This window comes from Amblyomma mixtum, chromosome 2, assembly GCF_055824585.1.
Source record: "Amblyomma mixtum isolate Tamu chromosome 2, ASM5582458v1, whole genome shotgun sequence".
Lineage (NCBI taxonomy): Eukaryota > Metazoa > Arthropoda > Arachnida > Ixodida > Ixodidae > Amblyomma > Amblyomma mixtum.
The window spans coordinates 184512021-184533893 of NC_143013.1; the positions used below are offsets into that span (position 1 = coordinate 184512021).

A 21873-nucleotide genomic window follows, 5' to 3' on the forward strand; every position below is an offset into this window, starting at 1 on the left:
CCCTGCAGAAGATAGCCTCTGAGGTTACCTGACCTTTTTTAAAGCTTTTACCATTAGCCACCTAGAAAATTTTTCTGCCCTTTACCTTAATTAGGTGGTATGAAATAACATTTAGGTCCTTTACACTCCCCTTTTGTTTTTTTATATAAAATTCTGCAGAAGACAATTTTCTATACCTTGCGTTTGGCGCATGATGGGCTTAGTCGCCTATGTGCCATAAAACACGACACAACACACAAAACAACACAAGAAGAAAATCCGGTGTCGGCGTTGTCAGGGTCGGCGTTGTCAGGGTCATCGTTGTGAGCTAAAAATCACGGACATGGATCTGGAAGGCAGTCCCCAGAGAGCAACCTGGAAGGCAGGTGAGGCCTACTGGGTCACGTGACTTTGCGGCGCCAACCACCAACCGTGGCAGGTTGCAGTTAAATGAATGACTGGTCGCTCCGGAAGAGCAACCTTGGTCGCACAAAGAACACCGTTGGGAACCACCTGCCATCGCAGGCCAGTTGCGCATCGCTTAACCGCAGCACTAATAAGCAGCACAGGCGCCGATTGCGAGGGAGCTGGATGGTTCGACCCCCGCCCCCCCCCCTTCCCCCGGAAACTGAGAGATGGTGTCAGGGGGTAGCATATCTTCTGATACGGACTGACGCATTCACACGGGCGACGAGGAATCACTGAGAGCGATGTCACTGTTAGCAGCTGCACGCTTCAAGACAGGAACAGTGAAGTACACTTGAGCGAAAAAAAGCGCGCAGCAAAGTGAAATAAACAAACTCGTCCCGTCAGCCATTTTGTATCAGTGACAACGTATCGTTCGTCACTTGTCCATCTTGAACACAAATTTCACCAGAGTCACTGCCACACAAACACTTTTTTTATTCGATCATGCCACGTACGTTAGCCACCTTCCCGTAGGCACTGTGTAAATAAACGATTTTGTTTGTTTTTCTCCAGTCACTGTCTGCATCTCTGTTTCGTAATTTGATATAAGTTTTCATCGCAAGTAGCCCGTTTTATTCTTATTTGTTTCTCAAGATATTAGTTCCTCATGTTTGTGGGGTCTCGTACTTTATTCATAAGAAATTTGAACTACTTTCACCGCGCTATGACCAGCTTTGCGAATGTTTGTATTGTTTTCTAGTTCACTGCTCGTAAATTTTTTTATCGTATTGTGTTTGTTCGCTAAAATTCCCGCTGTTTGTTTTCTACGATTTATGTAAACCCAATGCCCTCTATAATGCTTCGGCGACGGGGGGTTTAGAAAATGGATAAATAAAAATGCGACGTTGGTCAAAACAGCAGAGCACGTGAGCGCGGAACTACACCACTTCGCAATTGTTAATTCGTGCCCTCAGAAAGAAATTAGGGTCAAACCTCTTTTAGGGCAGACCTCTTTTTTACAGTCATCAAGCAACAATATATAAAAAATTGAAATAAATTTAAGTTTACGAGGAGCCACGCTTTCTTTGATCTTACTTGAAATCCCCCTATCCATTTCTCCAGAGTAACTGGCTACCAGGCGCCATCTTCACATATGTTAGGCAATATCAACTATGCCAGATCAGCACACAGTATCTTAAACATCGTATTTAGGGTGCCTAAAACTGGAAATGACTTTCGATGTCAATCTGTGTTATGACGTTATGCAGTTTTAAAATCTGAAAAAAAGGCACATTCCCTTGCCCTCCGGTAGGCAGCATTGCAGTATACTCAAACGCACTGGGCTGCTCGTGAGTCACGAAAATCAGCGCACATTTTTCTTCTGCCGGCTGGGCGCGAAGGAAGCGCGCACACACCGCAGCATAGAGTGTTCGAGAAACATCGCAGATTGAAGGACTCTCACGCAACGTGCGGCACTCAGAGGAACTGCTCAGCGCTGTCCAAAACTGTAATATAGTGTACAAACAAATGTGCCATATTCCCATCCCTAGCTGCCTTCCCTGCTCACAGATGGTGCCACGCACTGCTATTCTTTGCAAAGGGGCCTTGGTGAATGTGTGGACTTCAAACCATTTGCCAACCATTATGTTCAGAGAGCTCTGGGGAGGAGCAAAGGGAAAGTGAGGGTGCTCAATTAGGTTTCCATATCCTTCGGACTAACGGAGGGCGAAATCCCAGACACCCTATTCTTCCACTTTTATTCAAATGAAGAACTGGCGGTATTCCGTCGTACTTGGTCTCTGTGTACTGCTGCAGACTGATGCATATATGTCAGAAGCATCCCAAGGCACGAATAAGCCACACAATCCACACAAGTAAAAAACGAAGGAAAGTATTCCGCGCGCAGTTGGCCAACAGCGTGTTTGGCTCCATTAGATGTATACACAAAGAACTTTTCATTTATTTCGTACGAGATATCTTTACAACGGACCTTCTCTTCTTGGCGTCAAACAATGCCTGCGCAGAGAGCAAGGCGGCGGCTAGGAGGTCCACGCCAGCACACAGCCGGTACAGGTTGTCGTATGAACCGGTCTCATCGCGAAAAGCTCCTGCATAAAAAAGGCAAAGGTTGTGATTGAAACTTGGAGGAAGTGGATTGAGAAGGGGTAAGTCGACAATTAGAATCGAAACTTTCTACATTAAAAAAGCCTGAAGGTTTTCCTATGGAGGATTCAGCCAAAAAAAGCACTGATTTGTCAGAGGCCCAAGATACCAAAAGGTTCGACAACCTGTCGTAGCGATATTCGGCTTTTTACCGCGAAAAGCCATTATAGGGAGCTCCTCGGCGATGGCTTTCATCAGGATTCTACAAGAACGGCTACGACGCAGCAGGAGCGCTCCTCACGGGCCATGGCTGCTTAGTCTGTTCGGGTAGCAGCGAAACGCATGGCGCGAAGTTCCTCCGCCATGGCGCGAGCTCGGCCGTCGTATCAGCCGAAGTCAGCATCCCAAATCCGGCGAAAGCAGAACTCAAGCCGTACATCACGGGGCACACGAAGACGCTGTATTTAGTCTCACAAATTATTTACAGCACTGTAAAACGTAGAATTCTCTCGTCTAATCTGGGTGAAAGGAAGACAATAAAAACGGTCTCAAACATTTCAGCACTGATGTGACCATTTTCTAAATAGTTATTGCTGAAACTGAAAATGGAGTTCAGGATGGTGTTTTGAAAGTGCAGCGAACGTTTCATTCGCAAGTAAAAATAACAATGAAAGACCGCGCGAACTCAGCAGTGCGGAAGCTTGCTTGGAGGTGGTTCGCCGAAGTTTGTAAACATGGCGTCCGCCGAGTCGGCCGAGCCCCTGCGCCCAGCAGTTGAACACTGGTGACTTTCCTTCCCAGGGATAGAACCACCAATCACAAGGTGAGGGGCGGTGAGAAACACGTTTTTTCATTGTACAATCATTCTGATTGGCTGAGATCTCAGTAGGCTTCACAGCGCTGCAAACGACTTGAGAGATGGAATATAGGTGTTGCTATAACATCGAACTTGCGCTGTACCTGAAGAAGTATCGCGAGATGTGGCGCATGCCAAATGGCGACACGACGCCCATCAAGCGAGCGGCTCAGCGTCTTTGGAAGCTCGGTCAAACAAATGTGTCATCTGTCCTTTAGTGGCGTGGCAAATGACGTCAGCAGGCGATCTCTATTTAAAAGTGACCACATGGGTTCAGCCGCAGCCGTCGTCATCGCGTCGGTGCAGATGGCTGCGGCGCTCGTTTTTGTAGCGAAAGCTACACTAAGCAACCAGAAACGCATTTCGCGGTGCCTGCCAAAGTCCACTAATGCGCATGCGCCGTTACCATGGAAACCGTGGCACCGCAGCCGCTGCGCCGCATTGCGCATGCGCAGATGCGCAGAGTGCCACCTCGCAGTTTGGATATAAGCCGGACATAAGCTAAAAGGTCCCCTTTCATTGCGTCGTCCAATCTGTCAGCATAAACTCAATTACTACTCCCTTTCCTCTAGAAATGCTCCTATTTCCACGAGTTCACCGCCTGTGCCTTGGCCATCCCCCGTAAGAAGGTATTTGCCATTATATTTGAAGCGAACCAACCAACCAACCAACCAACCATATAAGCCGGAATCGACGCGCTCACTCCTCAGACGCGCACCACGCAAGAAGGAGAGCGGGCGTGCTCATCCCGGCAGCAGTACAGGCTGCTTAAATTGACTCTTCCTACCCATAAGTCGTCGCATGGTACAAGGCCGGCCGACAGCGTGAAAACGAGGCGAGAAAGGCTAAGCGCGAGGCCGAGATGCCCGAAGAACGAGAGGAACGTCTCGCGAAGAGTCGCCGCCAAGCTGCTCAACGACAACGACGGGGTGTCGCTACCGAAATGACAGTAGACGAAACTGCTTTCGCTATGTATATCCTGGCCTAGCTGGACTAAGCCACTGCCATTTCTTCTCTTTCTTTTTTTTTTTACTTCTTCAGCTCTCTTCTCCAGTCACAAGCCGGTGATAGTGGCTCGTTTTTTTGGCATTCGAACGGCCCATTAATTTTTCTTTTCTTCCTCCGTATAATTACTTAAGGGCACAGGGTAAGCCCTATACTTCCCATGCATTTTAGGCCATGTTGAGGTACATGTTTCTCACCAACTAATAGGAGTACCCTGGTAATATATATATAATTTTTTCCAAATTTTGTGCGCTATTTATTGAACTAGAATAATTCAAATGTGTTGAAAATTTGATTTTTGATTTAATTTCTATCAATAGTACATAAATTTCGGCTTTCTTTGCACATTTGAAAATTCATAACAGAAAAACTGCTGAGTGAAAATGCTTAGTTCTAGTTCAGTAGTTGCCTACATTTATGTAGATGGTTGCAAAAGAAAATCAGCTGTCTGTCTTGAAAGACATTGGAAATAATGGTACCTTTGTAAGAAAAAACACGATTTTGAGGTAATTGAGCCTAAAGTGAAAAAAGATGTCAAAAATAAATTTTTACTCGCACAAACACATTCATAGTCATCGGTTTAATAGCCCCCTGCTTTGTAGTCACGGTCGCACACATTTTTTCACTTTTGGGCTTGTCTTTTTGTTTGCCAGGCCTCTTTTGTGAGCTGTCGTGTTGCTCGGTCCACAAAGTGCATGCGCATGTGGTCAGGTTCCCTCAGCCACTTGATGGTGTTGCGCCCTGGGTTCAATCCACAGGCCTTCAAAACGTTGGCCCCTGCGATGCTACCTTCATTAAATGAAAGAACAGCGTCCACTGCTGCCATCCTTAGGGTCCGAAGCCTAACAAACGCGCGCTTTGTCACAATTTCGATGAGCTCAACACTTGCACCGCACTGTCTGCACACACAACTCTGTGTAATTGTGGCACAAATGCCATGCATATCCATTAAGGCATATTCACTGCCGCTCTGTAGCACATCCTCTTCCTGGAAGCACACACAAAATCTTGGAATCTCCGATGATGTCGAGGAGCTCGCGCATTCGGCGTCTCATTAGGTCGTAGACTTCCTTTTGCTTTTCAACGATGAGGGTTGCCGAGAAATTCACGCCTCACGAAGGCCTTGCTTGCCCTGGGCATTTCAACTTATCAACAACAACCAACACCGGCAGAAAGTACAATACTCATCAAAAGGGAAAGCACTCCGACGCAGCTGCATGAAGGTTGCAGAAACATGGAAAAAACGTGCGCAGCGTCTCAGGATTGTCTTGGCTAAAAAAGACAGCTGTATAATAGTTGCCAGACAATTTTTTTATATGTAGCTGATTTCAGAAAAGCATTGAAATCAGGTAGTGGACTTTTTGCTTGAAAAAAATTGACGATAAACGCGGAGGGTATCCGGAGAAGGGGCGTGGTCGCTCACTAGTTGGTTTCGGAAAAAGCATTTTTCAGCCCAAAATATGGCTTTCTGAGTAAAGTGCGATTATGGAACATGTGTAGAAAGAACTGAACTTCTCAAATTGCAAAAGAAAAAAAAAGATTTTTTTTTATTTTACCTTACCCTGTGCCCTAACTCACACGAACGAGAAGCGGGTTTTCGCTGCCTTGCATTTACTTACTCCACATCATTCTTGCCGCTTCTTCGTTACCGTTGCCCAAGAACACTACAGTGAACGTTGAATATGGTGACCTCGTACAGGATGTGATATTCCTACCGCAAATAGCTTTTCGTTAGAACAAGCTGTTTAAAGCCGTCAGCGTAAACCTTTCTGAACGTGTGTGTTAGCTAAAAAGAGTTAGTTGATTAGATTTCACGTCCAGCCCTTGAAAGCAGGCATTCCTATTCCTGCGCTTCAAAAGTGCGCGCTCACAAAGAGCACCAGGTCTGTTCTCTGTTCTCAGACCAGAAATTATTTGATACCACGTATAGCGCTAACAAGGCCACGTTTTTTCCCTCAAGCCACCCTGACCGGAAGTTTTCCTAAAAAAGCAAATACTGACTTTCTATTTTGAAGGAACCCATGGCACTATCATTTCCTTTTTGTTTTCGCTGTGGTCTTCGTCCTAACATTGATAGGCGATATACTTGGATTTCTCGTGGTTTCATATTGTTCTTAGTGTTGCTAAGAGCGCACTAGACTGGAATTAGTTGCGTCGATTCTCATTTTTATCTCTTGGAGTGCTAGACGAGCCAGTCCTTTATGTCAAGTTTTAAATATGCGGGTCTGCAATTCGCAATAAAGAGCCAGCTTTATTTTCGTCTGTGCAATATGAACATGGATCTCGCAGGCAGGGCACAAATTAAGCACCTCATCGTGTCGTAAAGCGTGCGTTTCTGTCTGCCTAATACGGTCACAAAGCAGGCGCGGACGTCGTGGCCGAATTATTATCAGCACAAATCTGCTTAGCGCCGCGCAGTGACGGACAAAAATGTGCTTAAGGGCGCTATGATTTCGTACTGCAATAATATATCACACCTAGTTCACCGATACAAGCAATATCAGGTCACTGTTAGTTAGTTCAGTGCCAGGTTTTCGCCGAAACCAGCTGTCCCCTGCAATCTAAAAAATTTTACATCTTTAAAGGAAACACACTAACTTACCCTCACACCCTACACAATAGTAGCTTCTGTTATACGTGAAGTCGTCCTGCATCATAGGGTTTTTGGGGAGAGGTGCTTATGCCAAATATCCGCCATTAGCAAGGGCGTTCCTTTCGAAAATGTAAACCTTGCTTCACCTCAGTGCTGGATGGCTGACAAATTGAGATTGAGATGGTGTAAAAAAAAACAGAAAATATAGCCCTATCACATGTATTTTACGGAACTAAATGCGTTAGCGTACTTCCTGTGACATCACGTGCACGTGTGAAGCAGTAACATGCATTTTGGGCATTTTATCCACGTTTTACTGATGCATTGACGCGATTTTTAAGGCAGCATTCCACATGGCGATCCCAACTTAATTATGAAAACAGGACAAGCGCTGTGACGGTGCCGATAGTATGCGCTCTTGAGGTTTCCACTTCTATGCATGGTTTAAATTTTTCGGAGCCGAGAATATACATGCAGCGGAGACAAAAATGTTGGCTGACTGGCAGGTAAAAAAAAAAGCGAATTATTGATTTCTTTAAAAATGCCAACAAAACTGTTTGAATAATACCTAAGCCTTGAATATGGGTGTTTATTGGTTTTTTTTTATAATAACGTGCTCCTGTACTGCATCCATATCAAGGTAAAGCAGAGAAAATTATTACCTTGAAGTCTTGCGACAGTAATTTGCAAACGGAATACTGTCTGCGCGAAATAATTCTGCTTTAAACACCAAATCACGCGCAAGAAACACGACCAAAATTAGCTATTTCTTGAAGCAACCACTGTATCAACTGGACGAAAGGTAACTGTGGAGAAGTGAAGTTAATTACGTCTCCAGAAGAACTCGACCTCCACAAAACTGAACAAATTGAAGAAAGTGCCATTGCAGCCCATTCCAAAAAGATAAATGTTGTGTTATGCGATGTTTTATGTCCGAAAGCTACACCTGAGCTATCGGCGACGTCATAGTGGAGGGCTCCGTACCATTTACTGCAATCCGGGGTTCTTTAACGTGCAATGACATCGCACAACATTGGGGCGTTTTAGGCACGTAGTTTGTTCAGCTTCCGTTCTGGGCAAACTAGCAAAACATGGTCTATGCACCGCAGTGCACCGGGCAGAGAACATGAGCTAGAACCTGAAGCGAACATTTCTGTCTGCCAGTTGAATTCGGGAGCGGCGCTCCAGGTGAGCAGACACTACGGAAAATGCCTGCGTAGCAACAATGTTTGCCTTCTTTTGCTGCCGTGCCCACGGCCCGTGCTTGATTTGATGTGTAGTTTATGTGTTTCACTGCGATTCTTGTTGCTCCTGGGGGGCGACATCGAGGCGAACCCCGGACCAGATAGTTTGATTTCGGAGCAATTGAAGTTGATTGCGGCAGACATACAAGAAATAAAGAAGGGAAAAAATGCAACAAACCAGAAGCTCAACGTTGCTGAGAAGAAGCTGGAACAGATAGGAAGCCTTCAGGAAAAATTCATCGAATGTCCAGAAAAAGTAACTGAATTGGAGCAGCAGCTGTCAGTAATGACAAAAAAAATTGATGATTTACAGAATAGAAGCCGACGATCAAATCTGATTGTTTTTGGCATCAAGGAGCAAGAAGAAGAGTTTGACGAACAACTCCAGACAATAGTAACAAAAGATATTCTTGAAGATAAGCTAAACGTGACGGTATCAGGTATTGAAAGAATACATCGACTCGGTAGACGAAAGGCAGACAATGAAGGCAAAGATAGACCGGCGATCTTTAGGTTACTAGACTACCGTGATAAAGTGAACATTTTAAAGCAGTGTTCTAAACTCAAAGGATCTACCTATTCGGTTAGTGAAGATTTTTCACAAATTTTGCTCGAGGCCGAGTTCATGTCCCTGCTTTTGGCATACTGGACTCGCCCGATGCACCCCCACCCCGCCAAGTGGAGCTGATATGGGTGCCTGCGCACTCCGGAAATCCCGGAAACGAGGCCGCCAACCTTTTAGCCCGAGGTTCTTTAAACCGGGCTCAGGTGGCCTCGGATCGGGGATTCACGGAGGATCGCATGCACTCATTCAGTGAGCTGACCCAGGCATACAGAGCCTCTCGCCAGCTCTACCCCCCGCCCCACCCCTCCCTAGATAACAGACACGCAACACTCTGGCTCAGATTACAAACACATACTCTCCCCTCGCCCCTTACCCTAACCCACTATCATCCCTCCTTCCCCACTCCTGCTTGCGCCCTATGCCCAGAACCCTTCGCTTCTTCCCTCCACATCCTTTCCCTCTGCCCGGCGGACCCTCCCCCGCGGGACCTAGAAAACCTCAAGACCTGGGAGGACTGGGAGACCCTGCTGCACTCGGAGGACCCGGCCGTGCAGACCATCGCCACCGGCCGTGCTGCCAGTGTTATGGACCTCAGGAACATATATAAACACTTGAGTGCAGTGGGGTCGTGCGGGGACCCTGGGGCGTGCCCCGAATTCCTTTGTAAATAAAGTTTTTTCTCTCTCTCTCTCTCTCTTCACAAAGTGTCCGAGAGGTAAGGAAAAAGTTGTGGAATCGAACGATAGAAAATCGTGACAGGAAAGAAAAAGTGAGGTTGACGTATGATAAAGTTCTAATTAATGGTTGTCTTTTCGCCTGGGACAACGATAGCAACGACATCGTTGAACTAGAACCAAAAAACGAAGAAAGCGAAGTAGAGCACAGCATGGAACCACGGGTCACTCGGTCAAGGGGCCGCAAACGTTGATCAATCTGGACGTGCGCATTCTTAACGAATACGACGGTCCAGAAGCTTGCAATCAAGTCATGATGAATGAAGTAAAATGTAACGAAATATTAACAAACACGTCTTTTCGTTGTCTCCATGTAAATGCGCGGTCTGCCGTGAATAAAACTGCTGAACTTGAGTACCTGTTTAATAAACCAGACAAGTTTGAAGTGTTTATGATTACGGAAACCTGGTACTCTTGTGATGAAGAAGTCATTAATATACCCGGGTACAACTCGTTCTTCAAGAACAGATCATTAAATAGTGGTGGCGGTGTTTGTGCTTTAGTAAAAAAAGTGTATAAATTGTGACCTAGTGCCAAGATTTTCTTGTGTCACTTCTGACTACGAAATGGTTTGCTTAAATTTTGACCGTACTATTACTGCGGTTTTTTACCGGCGTCCTGATGGCCGCACTGCAGAATTCTTTTTTTTTCGTTTACGTATTTTTGAATTTTGTGAACTCTAACAACTTCTATGTCATTGTAGGCGGCGATTTTAATGTAAACCTGCTTTCCGATAGCAACACAGCAAAAGATTTTATTTTGCTGCTCTCCGCAAACGGCTGCATTAGCACAATTGGTACACCTACAAGAGTTACTATGCATACAAAATCACTCATTTACCATTTTATTACTAATTTTGATGAAAAGAGCGTTGTGTCCGCTGTCTTTCATTATGACCTTAATGACCATTTCCCAATATTGGTAGGGGTGAAACCAGGTATGAAGAACAAACCAGCGCGTGCTTGCTTTCATGAAGCTATAACTGAGAAAAACCTTGCTTCTTTCAGACAGGCTGTTTCAGATGTAGCCTGGTCTGACGTGCTGTCTATGACAGACGTGGAAGCCACTTATGATAGCTTTATTGATAAATTTAAAGCACTTTACACCGCACATTTTCCGTACAAGGCGCACGCAAGACCTCGCAAAGGGCGCAAGGAGTGGATGACGTCACAATTGCTCAAGGAGATACAATCTAAAGAAAAAATGTACCAAGACTTCATTAATACACGCGACCCCAAACTATTAGCAAGATGCAAAGTCCTCAGAAATAAGCTAAACAAAAAGTTAAGGCGTGCTAGGGATTCGTATTACTACGGCAAATTCGAATCATACCACGGTGATCCTCGAAATTTGTGGAACCAGATTAACAACGTTGTTTTACGCACACCCCAGACCAGCTCTCCTCAAGAAGTACTTATTCAAGGACGAAGTGTAAATGGGCAGGAGCTAGCAGAGGCGTTTAATCAATATTTCATCACCCGAGAATACCAAAGTTCGTCAAACGAGCCATATGATGCCCGCACATGTCAAAGTAGCGATTCTATGTATCTAAGTCCAACTACATCTTCCGAAGTATTCACTGCATTCATGAACATGAAGAACAACAGATGCCACGATGCGGATCATTTGCAGATACGGCCTGTGAAGCATGTGTTAGATATTCTAGCCCCAATTTTAGCACATATATCTAATTTAAGTTTGGAATACGGAGTGTTCCCACAGCGCATGCAAATTGCTAAGGTGACAGTTTTGTATAAGAAAGGTGACAAGCTTTGCGTTTAAAATCATAGGCCAGTTTCTGTGCTGCCAATCTTTTCTACAGGACTGGAAAAAATTATCCACACGCGAATATCGTGCTTTTCTGACAAACACCAAATAATAACAGATTCGCAGTTTGGTTTTATCAAACATAAATCTACCGAGACAGCATTACTAAGCCAAAAAGAGTACCTCTTACAGTGTTCCGAGGAAAATAAACTTGCCATTGGCGTTTTTATAGATTTTTCGCAGGCTTTCGGCTACAGCAGTCACAATATACTTTTGACAAAAATTAAGCAAACAAGAGAAAGGGGATGAGGGGCTCGTTATAAATATGAGAGATGCCATCAGCCACAGAAACCAAGGGACACGAGGGATTTTTAGTTAATTTATTTATTTTGTGCTGTTCTACGATTTAGAATATTACTGACTATGTTATCGCTTAAAGCTAATGGATTAGAAAAGCAGAAGAAAAAACAACCATATGCCGCCGGTGGGATCCGAACCCACGACCTCCAAATTACGCGTCCTGTGCTCTACCGCTGAGCTACGGCGACGGCTGTCAATTCTTCTGCTTTCGGGGGTGTTTATGTTTTACAAATAACCTGACCTTCAGAGTGTTCAAAAGCGCCACCCACGCTCTTAAGCGGCGGACGTAACACGTCCTGAGTAACCGCTGATGTGACGTAGAACGTCATCGAACGGCGAGAGTGGAAGCTGTGTGAGAACCCCCTTATGCTTCCTATGGCGTAAAGGCTGCCAGAACCGAGGCCCTTCCTAAGCAATTAAGCAAACAAGAGAAGGGGGATGAGGGGCTCGTTATAAATATGAGAGAAGCCAGGTTACTCAGGACGTGCTACGTCCGCCGCTTAAGAGCGTGGGTGGCGCTGTTGAACACTCTGAAGGTTAGGTGATTTGTAAAACATAAATACCCCAGAAAGCTGAAAAATTGACGTGCTACGTCCGCCGCTTAAGAGCGTGGGTGGCGCTGTTGAACACTCTGAAGGTTAGGTGATTTGTAAAACATAAATACCCCCGAAAGCTGAAAAATTGACAGCCGTCGCCGTAGCTCAGCGGTAGAGCACCGGACGCGTAATTCGGAGGTTGTGGGTTCGGATCCGACCGGCGGCATGTGGTTGTTTTTTCTTCTGCTTTTCTAATCAATTAGCTTTAAGCGATAACATATTCAGTAATATTCTATATCGAACAACAGCACAAAATAAATAAATTAACTAAAAATCCCTCGTGTCCCTTGGTTTCTGTGGCTGTTCGCTTCTCTCATATTTATAACGAGCCCCTCATCCCGCTTCTCTTGTTTGTTTAATTGCTTAGCGAGGGCCTCGGTTCTGGCAACCTTGACGCCATAGGAAGCATAAGAGAGTTCTCACATAGCTTCCACTCTCGCCGTTTGATGACGTTCTCCGTCACATCAGCGGTTACTCAGGACCTGCTACATCCACCGCTTAAGAGCGTGGGTGGCGCTGCTGAACACTCTGAAGGTTAGGTGATTTGTGAAACATAAATACCCCCGAAATCTGAAGAATTGACAGCCGTCGCCGTAGCTCAGCGGTAGAGCACCGGGCGCGTTATTCGGAGGTCGTGGGTTCGGATCCCACCGGCGGCATGTGGTTGTTTTTTTCTTCTGCTTTTCTAATCAATTAGCTTTAAGAGATAACATATTCAGTTATATTCTAAATCGAACAACAGCACAAAATAAATAAATGAACTAAAAATCCCTGGTGTCCCTTGGTTTCTGTGCCTGTTGGCTTCCCTCATATTTATAACGAGCCCCTCATCCCCGTTCTCTTGTTTGCTTATTTGCTTAGCGAGGGCCTCGGTTCTGGCAGCCTTGACGCCATAGGAAGCATAAGAGGGTTCTCACACAGCTTCCACTCTCGCCGTTCGATGACGTTCTACGTCACATCAGCGTTTACTCAGGACGTGCTACGTCAGCCGCTTAAAAGCGTGGGTGGCGCTGCTGAACACTCTGAAGGATAGGTTATTTGTAAAACATAAATACCCCCGAAAGCAGAAAAATTTTACAGCCGTCACCGTAGCTCAGCGTCACCGGACGCGTTATTCGGAGGTCGTGGGTTAGGATCCCACCGGCGGCATGTGGTTGTTTTTTCTTCTGCTTTTCTAATCAATTAGCTTTAAGCGATAACATATTCAGTAATATTATAAAACGAACAACAGCACAAAATAAATAAATTAACTAAAACTCCCTCGTGTCCCTTGGTTTCTGTGGCTGTTGGCTTCTGTCATTTTGACAAAAATGTTCGACTACTGCTTCAAGGGTCGTGTCCACACGCTTCTTACGTCATATCTTGCACATCGCTTTCAGTTTGTTGATATTAATAGCTGTCGATCATCAGTAAAAAAAGTACCTGCTGGCGTACCTCAGGAAAGTATGCTTGGACCACTTCTTTCTAACGTGTATATCAATGATATCGTTAATCAATGCCTGCATGTGAAGTGCGTTATGTGTGCAGATGACGTCCCTCTGTTTTTCTCATCAAGCGCATGTTAAGATGTGATAAACGAGGCCAATAGGACACTAAGTACACTCCATCAATGGTCCCTTGATAATCTGTTGAAAATTAATGTGAATAAAACTAAGGCAATTATGTTGAAACCAAAAAAAATAAAAACGTTATTCTACCATGCGATCTTAAGCTAGGTTTGGAAACGATAGAGGTTGTAGATAATATTAAGATATTAAGGGTTCATTTCAACAGCCAGCTACGCTGGGCAATCATGTTAACGCTGTAATCAGTAAGCTTTCTCGTGATCATTAACCGGCATCGTCACATACTTCCATGCAAATTTAAACTTCTCCTATATAAATCGCTCTTTATGTCCCAAGTGAACTATGGGCACTTAGTTCGGGGAACAACCACAGGTACCTATAAAAATAAGATTTATGTTTTACAGAAGAAGGCTCTGCGTGCAGTACTTAATGTCGGTTCTCCTAGAAACACATGCGATTTATTCCACCAGTTCAATGCCATAAAAGTATCTGAAATGTATAATGTTAGGCTAGCTGAAAGATACCAGAAAGACATAAAACAAGATATGAATTACTTGCGTGACACGGCACACCTTTCACTAAATGTACAAGTTTATCCTAGCAGACGCAGCGAACTGTGGCATATTCCAACCTGCCGCACAATATATGGTACACATAGTCTAGCAAACACGTTGCCCCGTCTTTTAAATAAGTTTCCAACTGCAGAAGTTGATCTTTAACGTGCATGCCGCCAAGTTATACACGATGTATGTGCTACTTTATAGATTCATTGCTTCTTTATCTCTTCACTGCTTCTTTATCTCTTTCGTTTCCGTATAGTGTTGACCTGATTTGAGCAACCGAAATCCTGTTGTTCGATGACGTGTACTTTTCTGTTTCCTTTTTTTGTTACCATTTTTTGTTGTACACTTTATTCCTTGTCATTTTTTCTAATAATACGCAAAACCATTTTTGATAACTATTGTTTGCATTTTGAGATGCTACTTGTGTAAAACATTTATATGTTACCTGCTGCCCTACAATGTAATGGCCGAGGGGCACGCCAAGCCACAATTTCTGGCTTTTTTTCCCTCGGCCCTCACCATGTGTACATGGGAAATAAATTGAAATTGCAATTGAAATAGTGGAAGCACGCTGTGCGAGCCTTTGAGAATGCCAAGGTGAGCGGAAGGTCTACTGGACAGCAGAAATATCTGTCGAGCGTTTCGATCAGACCCTCCAGTCCGCATTTCGCCTCCTCTTCGGTATGCGTTTCTCTCAATCACCGCTCCGTTTTGTTGATTCATTTAAGTTTATACGAACCAGCGCCGCAGGCCTAGGGGCATCGTGCCTATCCGACATACAACACCGCACCCTCCCGCCTCTTTGCTTCCTCTCTGAGCCACCCCACTACGAATGCCCTGGCACCGTCCCCATGAAAGCTTTCGAATGCGTCGCTTGTTGGTGAAACGAAGATTGCCCGGGTTACCAGTGCAGTGCGTAAGTCGAAAGGCCCACATCGGAGAGGATCATACGTTCTGGCGTCACGTTCCACGGTAGAAAAATAGGCTCTTGCTGAAGCCGCACTGAACAATGCCCTAAACAAATCTTGTATTCACCGTCAGGAGGACAGCGCCGAGGCCCAACTGACACGGTTGCGTGAGGCTGGTTTCCCAGATGAGCTCATCCGCCGCCTTGGCCTCGAGGTAATGGAAGAAATTTGCCGATCTACCACAACGAGGCTTCCGAGAGAAGGACGTAAGTTAGCTGTCATGGCATATGTGCACGGTGTCAGCCTCGCGCTAAAGAAAGTGGATGAGCGCGCTGGTATGAACTTAGTATGCAACGCGCCCAGCAAAGGTGCTTCAAAGACAGCGCTGTGTTAGACAAAGCACAGAGAAAAATGCATTGCATGCGACAGTGACTTGGTTTACAAGATCCCTCGGTCATGCGGGGCGTCATACGTTTGAAAAGAAGGTTGGCGTGTCAACATTCGTTTATAGGAGCATATCGGCAACACTACGACAGGATATGGCAGCAACCTAGCGAGCAACCTAGCGAGACACTTTCTACAATGTAAACATCCTAAGGAAATATAACCAACAGCTCCTGCCCAAGATATACGAAGCGTACATCATACATAACTATTGTTCAACCTGCGTAAGCATGTCATCACTAAAGTTAACGTAAAAATAAATTCACAAACTGGATAAATAATCACGACAGCTGTGACAAATGACGACTCCATGAATTTTTTTCTCTGTATTTCGGATGATGCTTCCTGTATTTATTTCCAGCAAAGCAATTAATTTCTCACTTGTATGTGTGTCTTCTGTGATGTATCTGTGTCTTTTTATCTATGTCCTGCTACCCTGTGTGGTTTTGTCAAGATTCGTGCACAACCTGGCCCGGCTGCTTTCTGTGAAATAGTGAAGTGACCTCGTGCAAATTTTTTTTGCTGGATTGTTGTGTTTACTGGCTGCAGATACTGGAGATACGTTAACTTAGCATTGATGACTGTCTTTCGAGATTTAACATACTTGGTATATAATGAATTCATGTTTTGTGTTGTTGCAGCGGACCACAGTAATGGAAGGGGTTGCGTCGCTGACTCTGACACTGACACCAACTTTTCTGCTGTCACAGTGAATGTTACACCCTTACTTGCCGTTGGCGTTATTTTAAAGCATTACAAAGTGCGCTATTATTTTCGTCTTGGTTGTCGTGCTCTTCTGTGTCATTTGTAGTCAGTTCACTCTCCGGCCAAGCCTGTGCTTTGGAATAGGTTGTAGCAGTTCCTGCAGAATTAATTGCATTGTCTGACCACCTTCATTCAATTTCCTAATCGGTAGCCTTTAGCTAAAATACGGTTTTATAACGCCGTTTAAAGCTATTTTCTCTAAAACCGCAACGGCCTTTGGAATGGTTACGGGAATAACAGCTGGTGCTTGCTCGCCATATGGGCAGATTTTATTATTTCTGTTAGCTGTAGCATGCGTAATATACACATCGTTAATGAGCAGCGCTTTCGCATCTTATAAAGATAATTCAGCAATGTAAAGTAATATGAAATTTCTACTGTTTTTGTGTAAGATGGTGTCGGGCACCATGCATGCCGTTCGCCGAAGAAAATGCTGAGGTGGCTAAGAACTTGTTCGTCGAGACTTGATGACTACTCAGCAGGCTCACCGCTGCTTTTCCCCCCATGGCTGCCATAATGTCAGTATTGTGGACGTTCAGCATAAGCTACCTTAAGTTTGCGCCCAAGCTATTATGCATCTGAACACTTATTCCTGGGAGCTAGCGCCACAGTTCAAGCCTTACTCAAGCTTTTTTATAATTCTGCACAAGCATGATTTTTTTACTTTGTTTGCTCCCAAAAATTAGGAGGTAGATGTAAGTGCAGCCGAATCTTATTGTTGCAGCACCATAAGGACAATAAAAGCAGGTATGGTGAAGTTATGCCTTGAAATTACGAAGGATGGCAGTAAGGAATCCATTGGCAAAGCTTCAAGAGCTTTGTTTATGGATGTGTTTTGTTCAGATAATAAAATGTTTTATACAATGCGGCACTGTTGTGATTTGTGTATCAATAAATGTTTTCCGTAGGTGCACAAAGCATATCTAATGCTATGAAGAGCTTCGGTAGTACAGGTATAATACATCATTTAGGCATTATATTGGTAAATTTAAAGCACACTTAAGCAAAGTACTAAAAGTGACAACAAACTATGAACCTACTGCATGCATTTTTCCTGAAGGGTGTGAGGGCCAAAGAAGCCCTAAAATTCAATGGCTCGGTGGTAATAGAATATTGCCACGTATCATTGTAGTGTTTGTTCGTTCACGCTCAAGGCTGCAGGAAAGGGCTGTTATCATTTTTTTTTACTTGCAAACGAAGCTCTTTATTTGGGCTGACTTGCGCCCGCAAAAGAACTGACTCACTCGGTGGCGGCGTAAGCAACAAGCGTGCTCGTCAATCGTCGAACCACGAATGCCAGCCGCTCGCGGCATCGCTCAATTTAAAGCCGGCAAAGAAACTTCCAGATAGCAGGACAAGATCATCTACAGTAATCTGGAAAAACCTAGATGCAGCCTTCCATGGCTGCGATCAATCGAGATTAGACTGGTCGCTTCTCGCGTCACGAACAAAAATGATAACAGCCCTTTCCTGCAGCCTTGAGCGTGAACGAACAAACACTACAATGATACGTGGCAATATGGTTCGCCCCATCATCTTTCGGTAAAGTTTTTTTTTTAATTTACGGGCTGGTTCTTTTGCGGAACACTCCGCGTGAAAGGTGTTTGAAAGCACAAGACTAACATCAAGGGCCGGGTGCAAGGCTGCGACTTACAGACACCTGGAATCGTATTTAAAGGTGTTTTATTTTTTACACTGTGCTAGAACTGGCCCACTCTTAAAAGCTCCGCCTCTGCTGTTGCTGCTCTACAGCGAACCCGTCACTTGCAGTTTCAAACAGGCGTGGTGCAGAATTGCCTTGCTTCAGAGTTGAGCTTAAATTCAATTTTGGCGCGTGTGACCAAGAAGCCACCAGGACATGCAATAATTATCATATGTTTAGAAGAATGGTCCTCAAGACATCATGACTGGGCTGCCAAACAGCACGAGTAAGCAGTTATGGCGTTGCTATAGAGAAAGCAATAGTGCTCCAGGAGCTAGCATCAATTACTACAAAAGCATTACTTTGCACATTCAGTTAATTCGCTCCGTTCGAGATCTTCGGAGAAAAGTTTTTACTGCATACATCATTCGCAATAGGGCTGGCTTAAGGTGTTTCTTGTGATCAAGATGACGTTGTTCATACGCTAATCTAACACTGCGTCACGTATTGCCGCTCGGAGTAAACACGTCACTGCAAGTTATTTATAACCTCTCGTTTAACTCAGTGTTGTCACTCTGGGGTTCACGTGAAGTCGAAACCACGTCGTACTGCATGAAGAGATCGGTTATTTTCGCACCGGTCATTTTCGAGTCGAGATATGTTTGTTTGTAGTACCCACAGTCACCGAAGCAGAGCCTGTTAGAAATGTTCTACCCAAACTTTTCAGCGCAAGTACTCTACTCAAAGCGTTCTGTACCCAGTACGCTTATTATTATCATCACCGAAAGCATTACACTAAGTTTCAATGAGGAAGCCTTGATGATGACTCACCCACAATAGAAGGTTCACAGAAAAGCAGCGGAAGAGTTGCAAGACCCATGAGACCCCATGACACTGCGACGCTTTCAACCCCTAGAGAGTCGGCCACAAGAACGGGCTTGAAGGCGTTGAGGTAACCCTGCTGAATGCCAGCCACGAAGGTCACCGCGCCTACGGCCCACACGCCGCCAACGTGCGGCATCAGCCAGAAGCAGAGGGACAAGAGAGTCAAGCTGAGGGCAGCGATTGGGCTCCGGCTATGGGCCACTTTGTCAGCTATAATCGGAATCGCAAGGCGCCCGAGAAACCCGCCCAGGCACTGAAATGTCACAAGTTGAGCTGCGGCGGTGAGCGAAACGCCTTTGTCCCTGGCGTAGTCGACGATCGTGGAGCTCAATATAGGGAGTGTGAAATCGGTAGCAGCCATTGCCACTAAGAGCACGTAAAAGCACGGTGATCTCAATACCCTTAGAGCCTGTGACATAAAACCAAGAGCAATGAAGCTTCGTTGCAGACTGTCTTGTGGCTGTTGCGAGCATGCTAGAGGTGTTGGTGGGAGATCTTCTGTTCCGAAGACGTCAGCGCTTGTGGTTACGTGGTTACTGCTGTTTTCAAACTGTTTTTGACGTGCGCACTGTGGTTGCATGATGGCATCGCGAGAACTGTTAGACATGTCTGTCTGCGCGCTGCCCCCGTACGTTGTAACTTCACCTTCCTTCATTAGTTGGGCAGGAGCTCTCCCGCATGTGCGCAAGAAGCACGTTGTAGGACGGGCGTATTGCAGGAGTAGAGACAACGGAATCATATTCAGCACTATGCCTCCGGTCAAAAGGAGGGTGCCTCCTAGGCCATACTCGAACGCTAGGTACGACAGCAGCGATGGGCCGACGATGCCTGAGAGCGAGACTCCCAGATATTTCAAGCCTGTCGCTGCTCCTCTGTACTGGTCGAAGCGTGACACGATGTAGACGGATGTTCCAATCACGGTGATGCCCACGGATGCTCCTGTCAAGAATAAAGAAAAAGAACAAATGTGTGCATACGTCTACAGCGAGCGAGTTTTATTCAAGAGTTTTTTTTTCTGCCATCTCATAAATCAGGAAAGGCGCATTTTTTGCCAAGCACTGAGCACTGCCGAGGATGAGTTCCTGAGTGCACAGTAGAGGCTTGGGGAGCAACTCTAGTTACACTAAGAGAGAGTGACCATTGGAGACAAATGATAAATCTTATGTAGCAACACTTACGTTCATCGGGTGGCTGCAAGTATGTAAGCCCTAAGCTCCAAGGAGCGACTATGTGGGCAAGTAACAAATCTTCCTACATATTCGCTTCGCCGAGCGGCTTGCTCTCCTTCTTTCGCTTTCCTCTAGTTACACGCAACTTTGAATTTCGTTCACGTAACCGACGCCATATGCTGACGCCATGAAATGTATGAAACTCACTTTTAGCTTATAACGAAAGAGGTGTTTGCATCATACACTGCACGATCTGCGATGACGACACTATAATTCACAACAAATATACAGCCGACTGAGGCTATTGATGGCGTGGGTGACGGCCGTGTTTTTCGTGCTCCTGCAGCTTATGACGGAGCAAGCTTACGAAAATATCAAATCTAAACACAGGCCCACTAAGCCCGTGCTTAATATTGAGCTTTCCGCAAGTTTGCAAGTTTTTTTTTTTTGTCGTAAAGCGCAGGAGCCCAGAAAACTCGGCCATCGCACAAACTGGCTGCAAACTTGGCGGCCTGTAAAGTACGTCATTCTATTAAAGTACTTAACGAAATAGCGTAAGATTGCTTTTGTTTCGCAGTTGCTCATTACTAGGATCACTGGACTGCGCCGAGCCGGGCCTTTAAGCCCAGGTGTCTGTAGCTCTTTAGCGGCAGCCACTCGGTCATTACCGCTATTCCATAGTCATGGATAATCTTAATGCGCCAATTTTAATGTTCAGAGCCATGCGCCACGTGGTGATCGGCAAGGGAACTAGAAGCGCTTCTCCGGAATTTCTGGTAACGGATGGGAAGTCATACACGATGCGACTGCTGTAAGATACTGTGTCACGTTCCAGCTTGCCTAGATGGAACACCACACGAACTGCCACAGCATCAGCGCCGTGTTCATTTCGAATCTTGTCGTGTATTTGTGCCCTTTCTCCATTACGTTCCTGCTTACGTCAGTAACGACTACTACTGCTCCGCCACTTTCATATGCACACGGTAGATTTGATTGCTCTACTGAAAGCCCCTCTAGGTTTTTTTTCTTTTCTGAGAGGAAAGGTTAATTCAGCTTACATAAAAACACCAGCATGGCGTGGCGAGCACACCTCTACATGTTCTCAGTATACTAAGAGCACATACCGTACAAGAATCCCAAGGTTACAGTCATCCAGGTCATATTTGAGACAAACGCAGACGCAACGAGAGCCACGGGACACATGATGGCTCCAGCCAGGATCGTGTTGTGAATGGACACTCTGTCCTGAACGGCTCCGAGTGCGAAACCTCGAAAAGAAAGACACACGTCGCGAAGAGAACAATGTCACATGGAAAGCTCCGTACCAATCTTGTTTGAGCCTCGAAGCAATATGCCGCCGAAATCATAAGCTCACCGGCAGGTCCAGTTTCGCAGAAATTGTAGCAAAAGAAAAGGTGGCGGATAACAAAGTGCGCACTGAACTCAGAATATTGTGCTAAGAAACCCATTCGGTCACTCCATATCAAACGTCTGATGTAGGGCTATAACCCACAACGTATCTGTGTGAGGAAAATTCACGCACTTTCATTATTTTGCAAGATCATGAGGTCTGGTGAAATATTTGTAGCAAATACAAACTACGTGTTTATGCTCCATTTAAGTATTGGAGTTAGCAAAAAAATAAGGCTTAAGAAAATTTCAATTCCAGAAAAATTCCACATTGTGAACCAGGCCCACATAGTGGGGTCGAAATGCATGTTA

At 45.2% G+C, this 21873-nt stretch overlaps 1 protein-coding gene across 1 annotated transcript in view; it reads right to left on the reverse strand.

Moving 5' to 3' along the window:
- Positions 1–2240: 2240 nt before the first annotated feature.
- The window catches only part of LOC149361799 (monocarboxylate transporter 12-B-like), a 36444-nt gene continuing 16811 nt past the window's right edge, over positions 2241–21873 (reverse strand). The window contains exons 3-5 of the mRNA XM_089572825.1: positions 21276–21419; positions 18929–19921; positions 2241–2495 (exon numbers count right to left, since the gene is read on the reverse strand). Coding sequence (XP_089428951.1) covers positions 2347–2495; positions 18929–19921; positions 21276–21419 — 1286 coding nt within the window. The 3' untranslated portion in view covers positions 2241–2346. The remainder of the gene's footprint in view (positions 2496–18928; positions 19922–21275; positions 21420–21873) is intronic.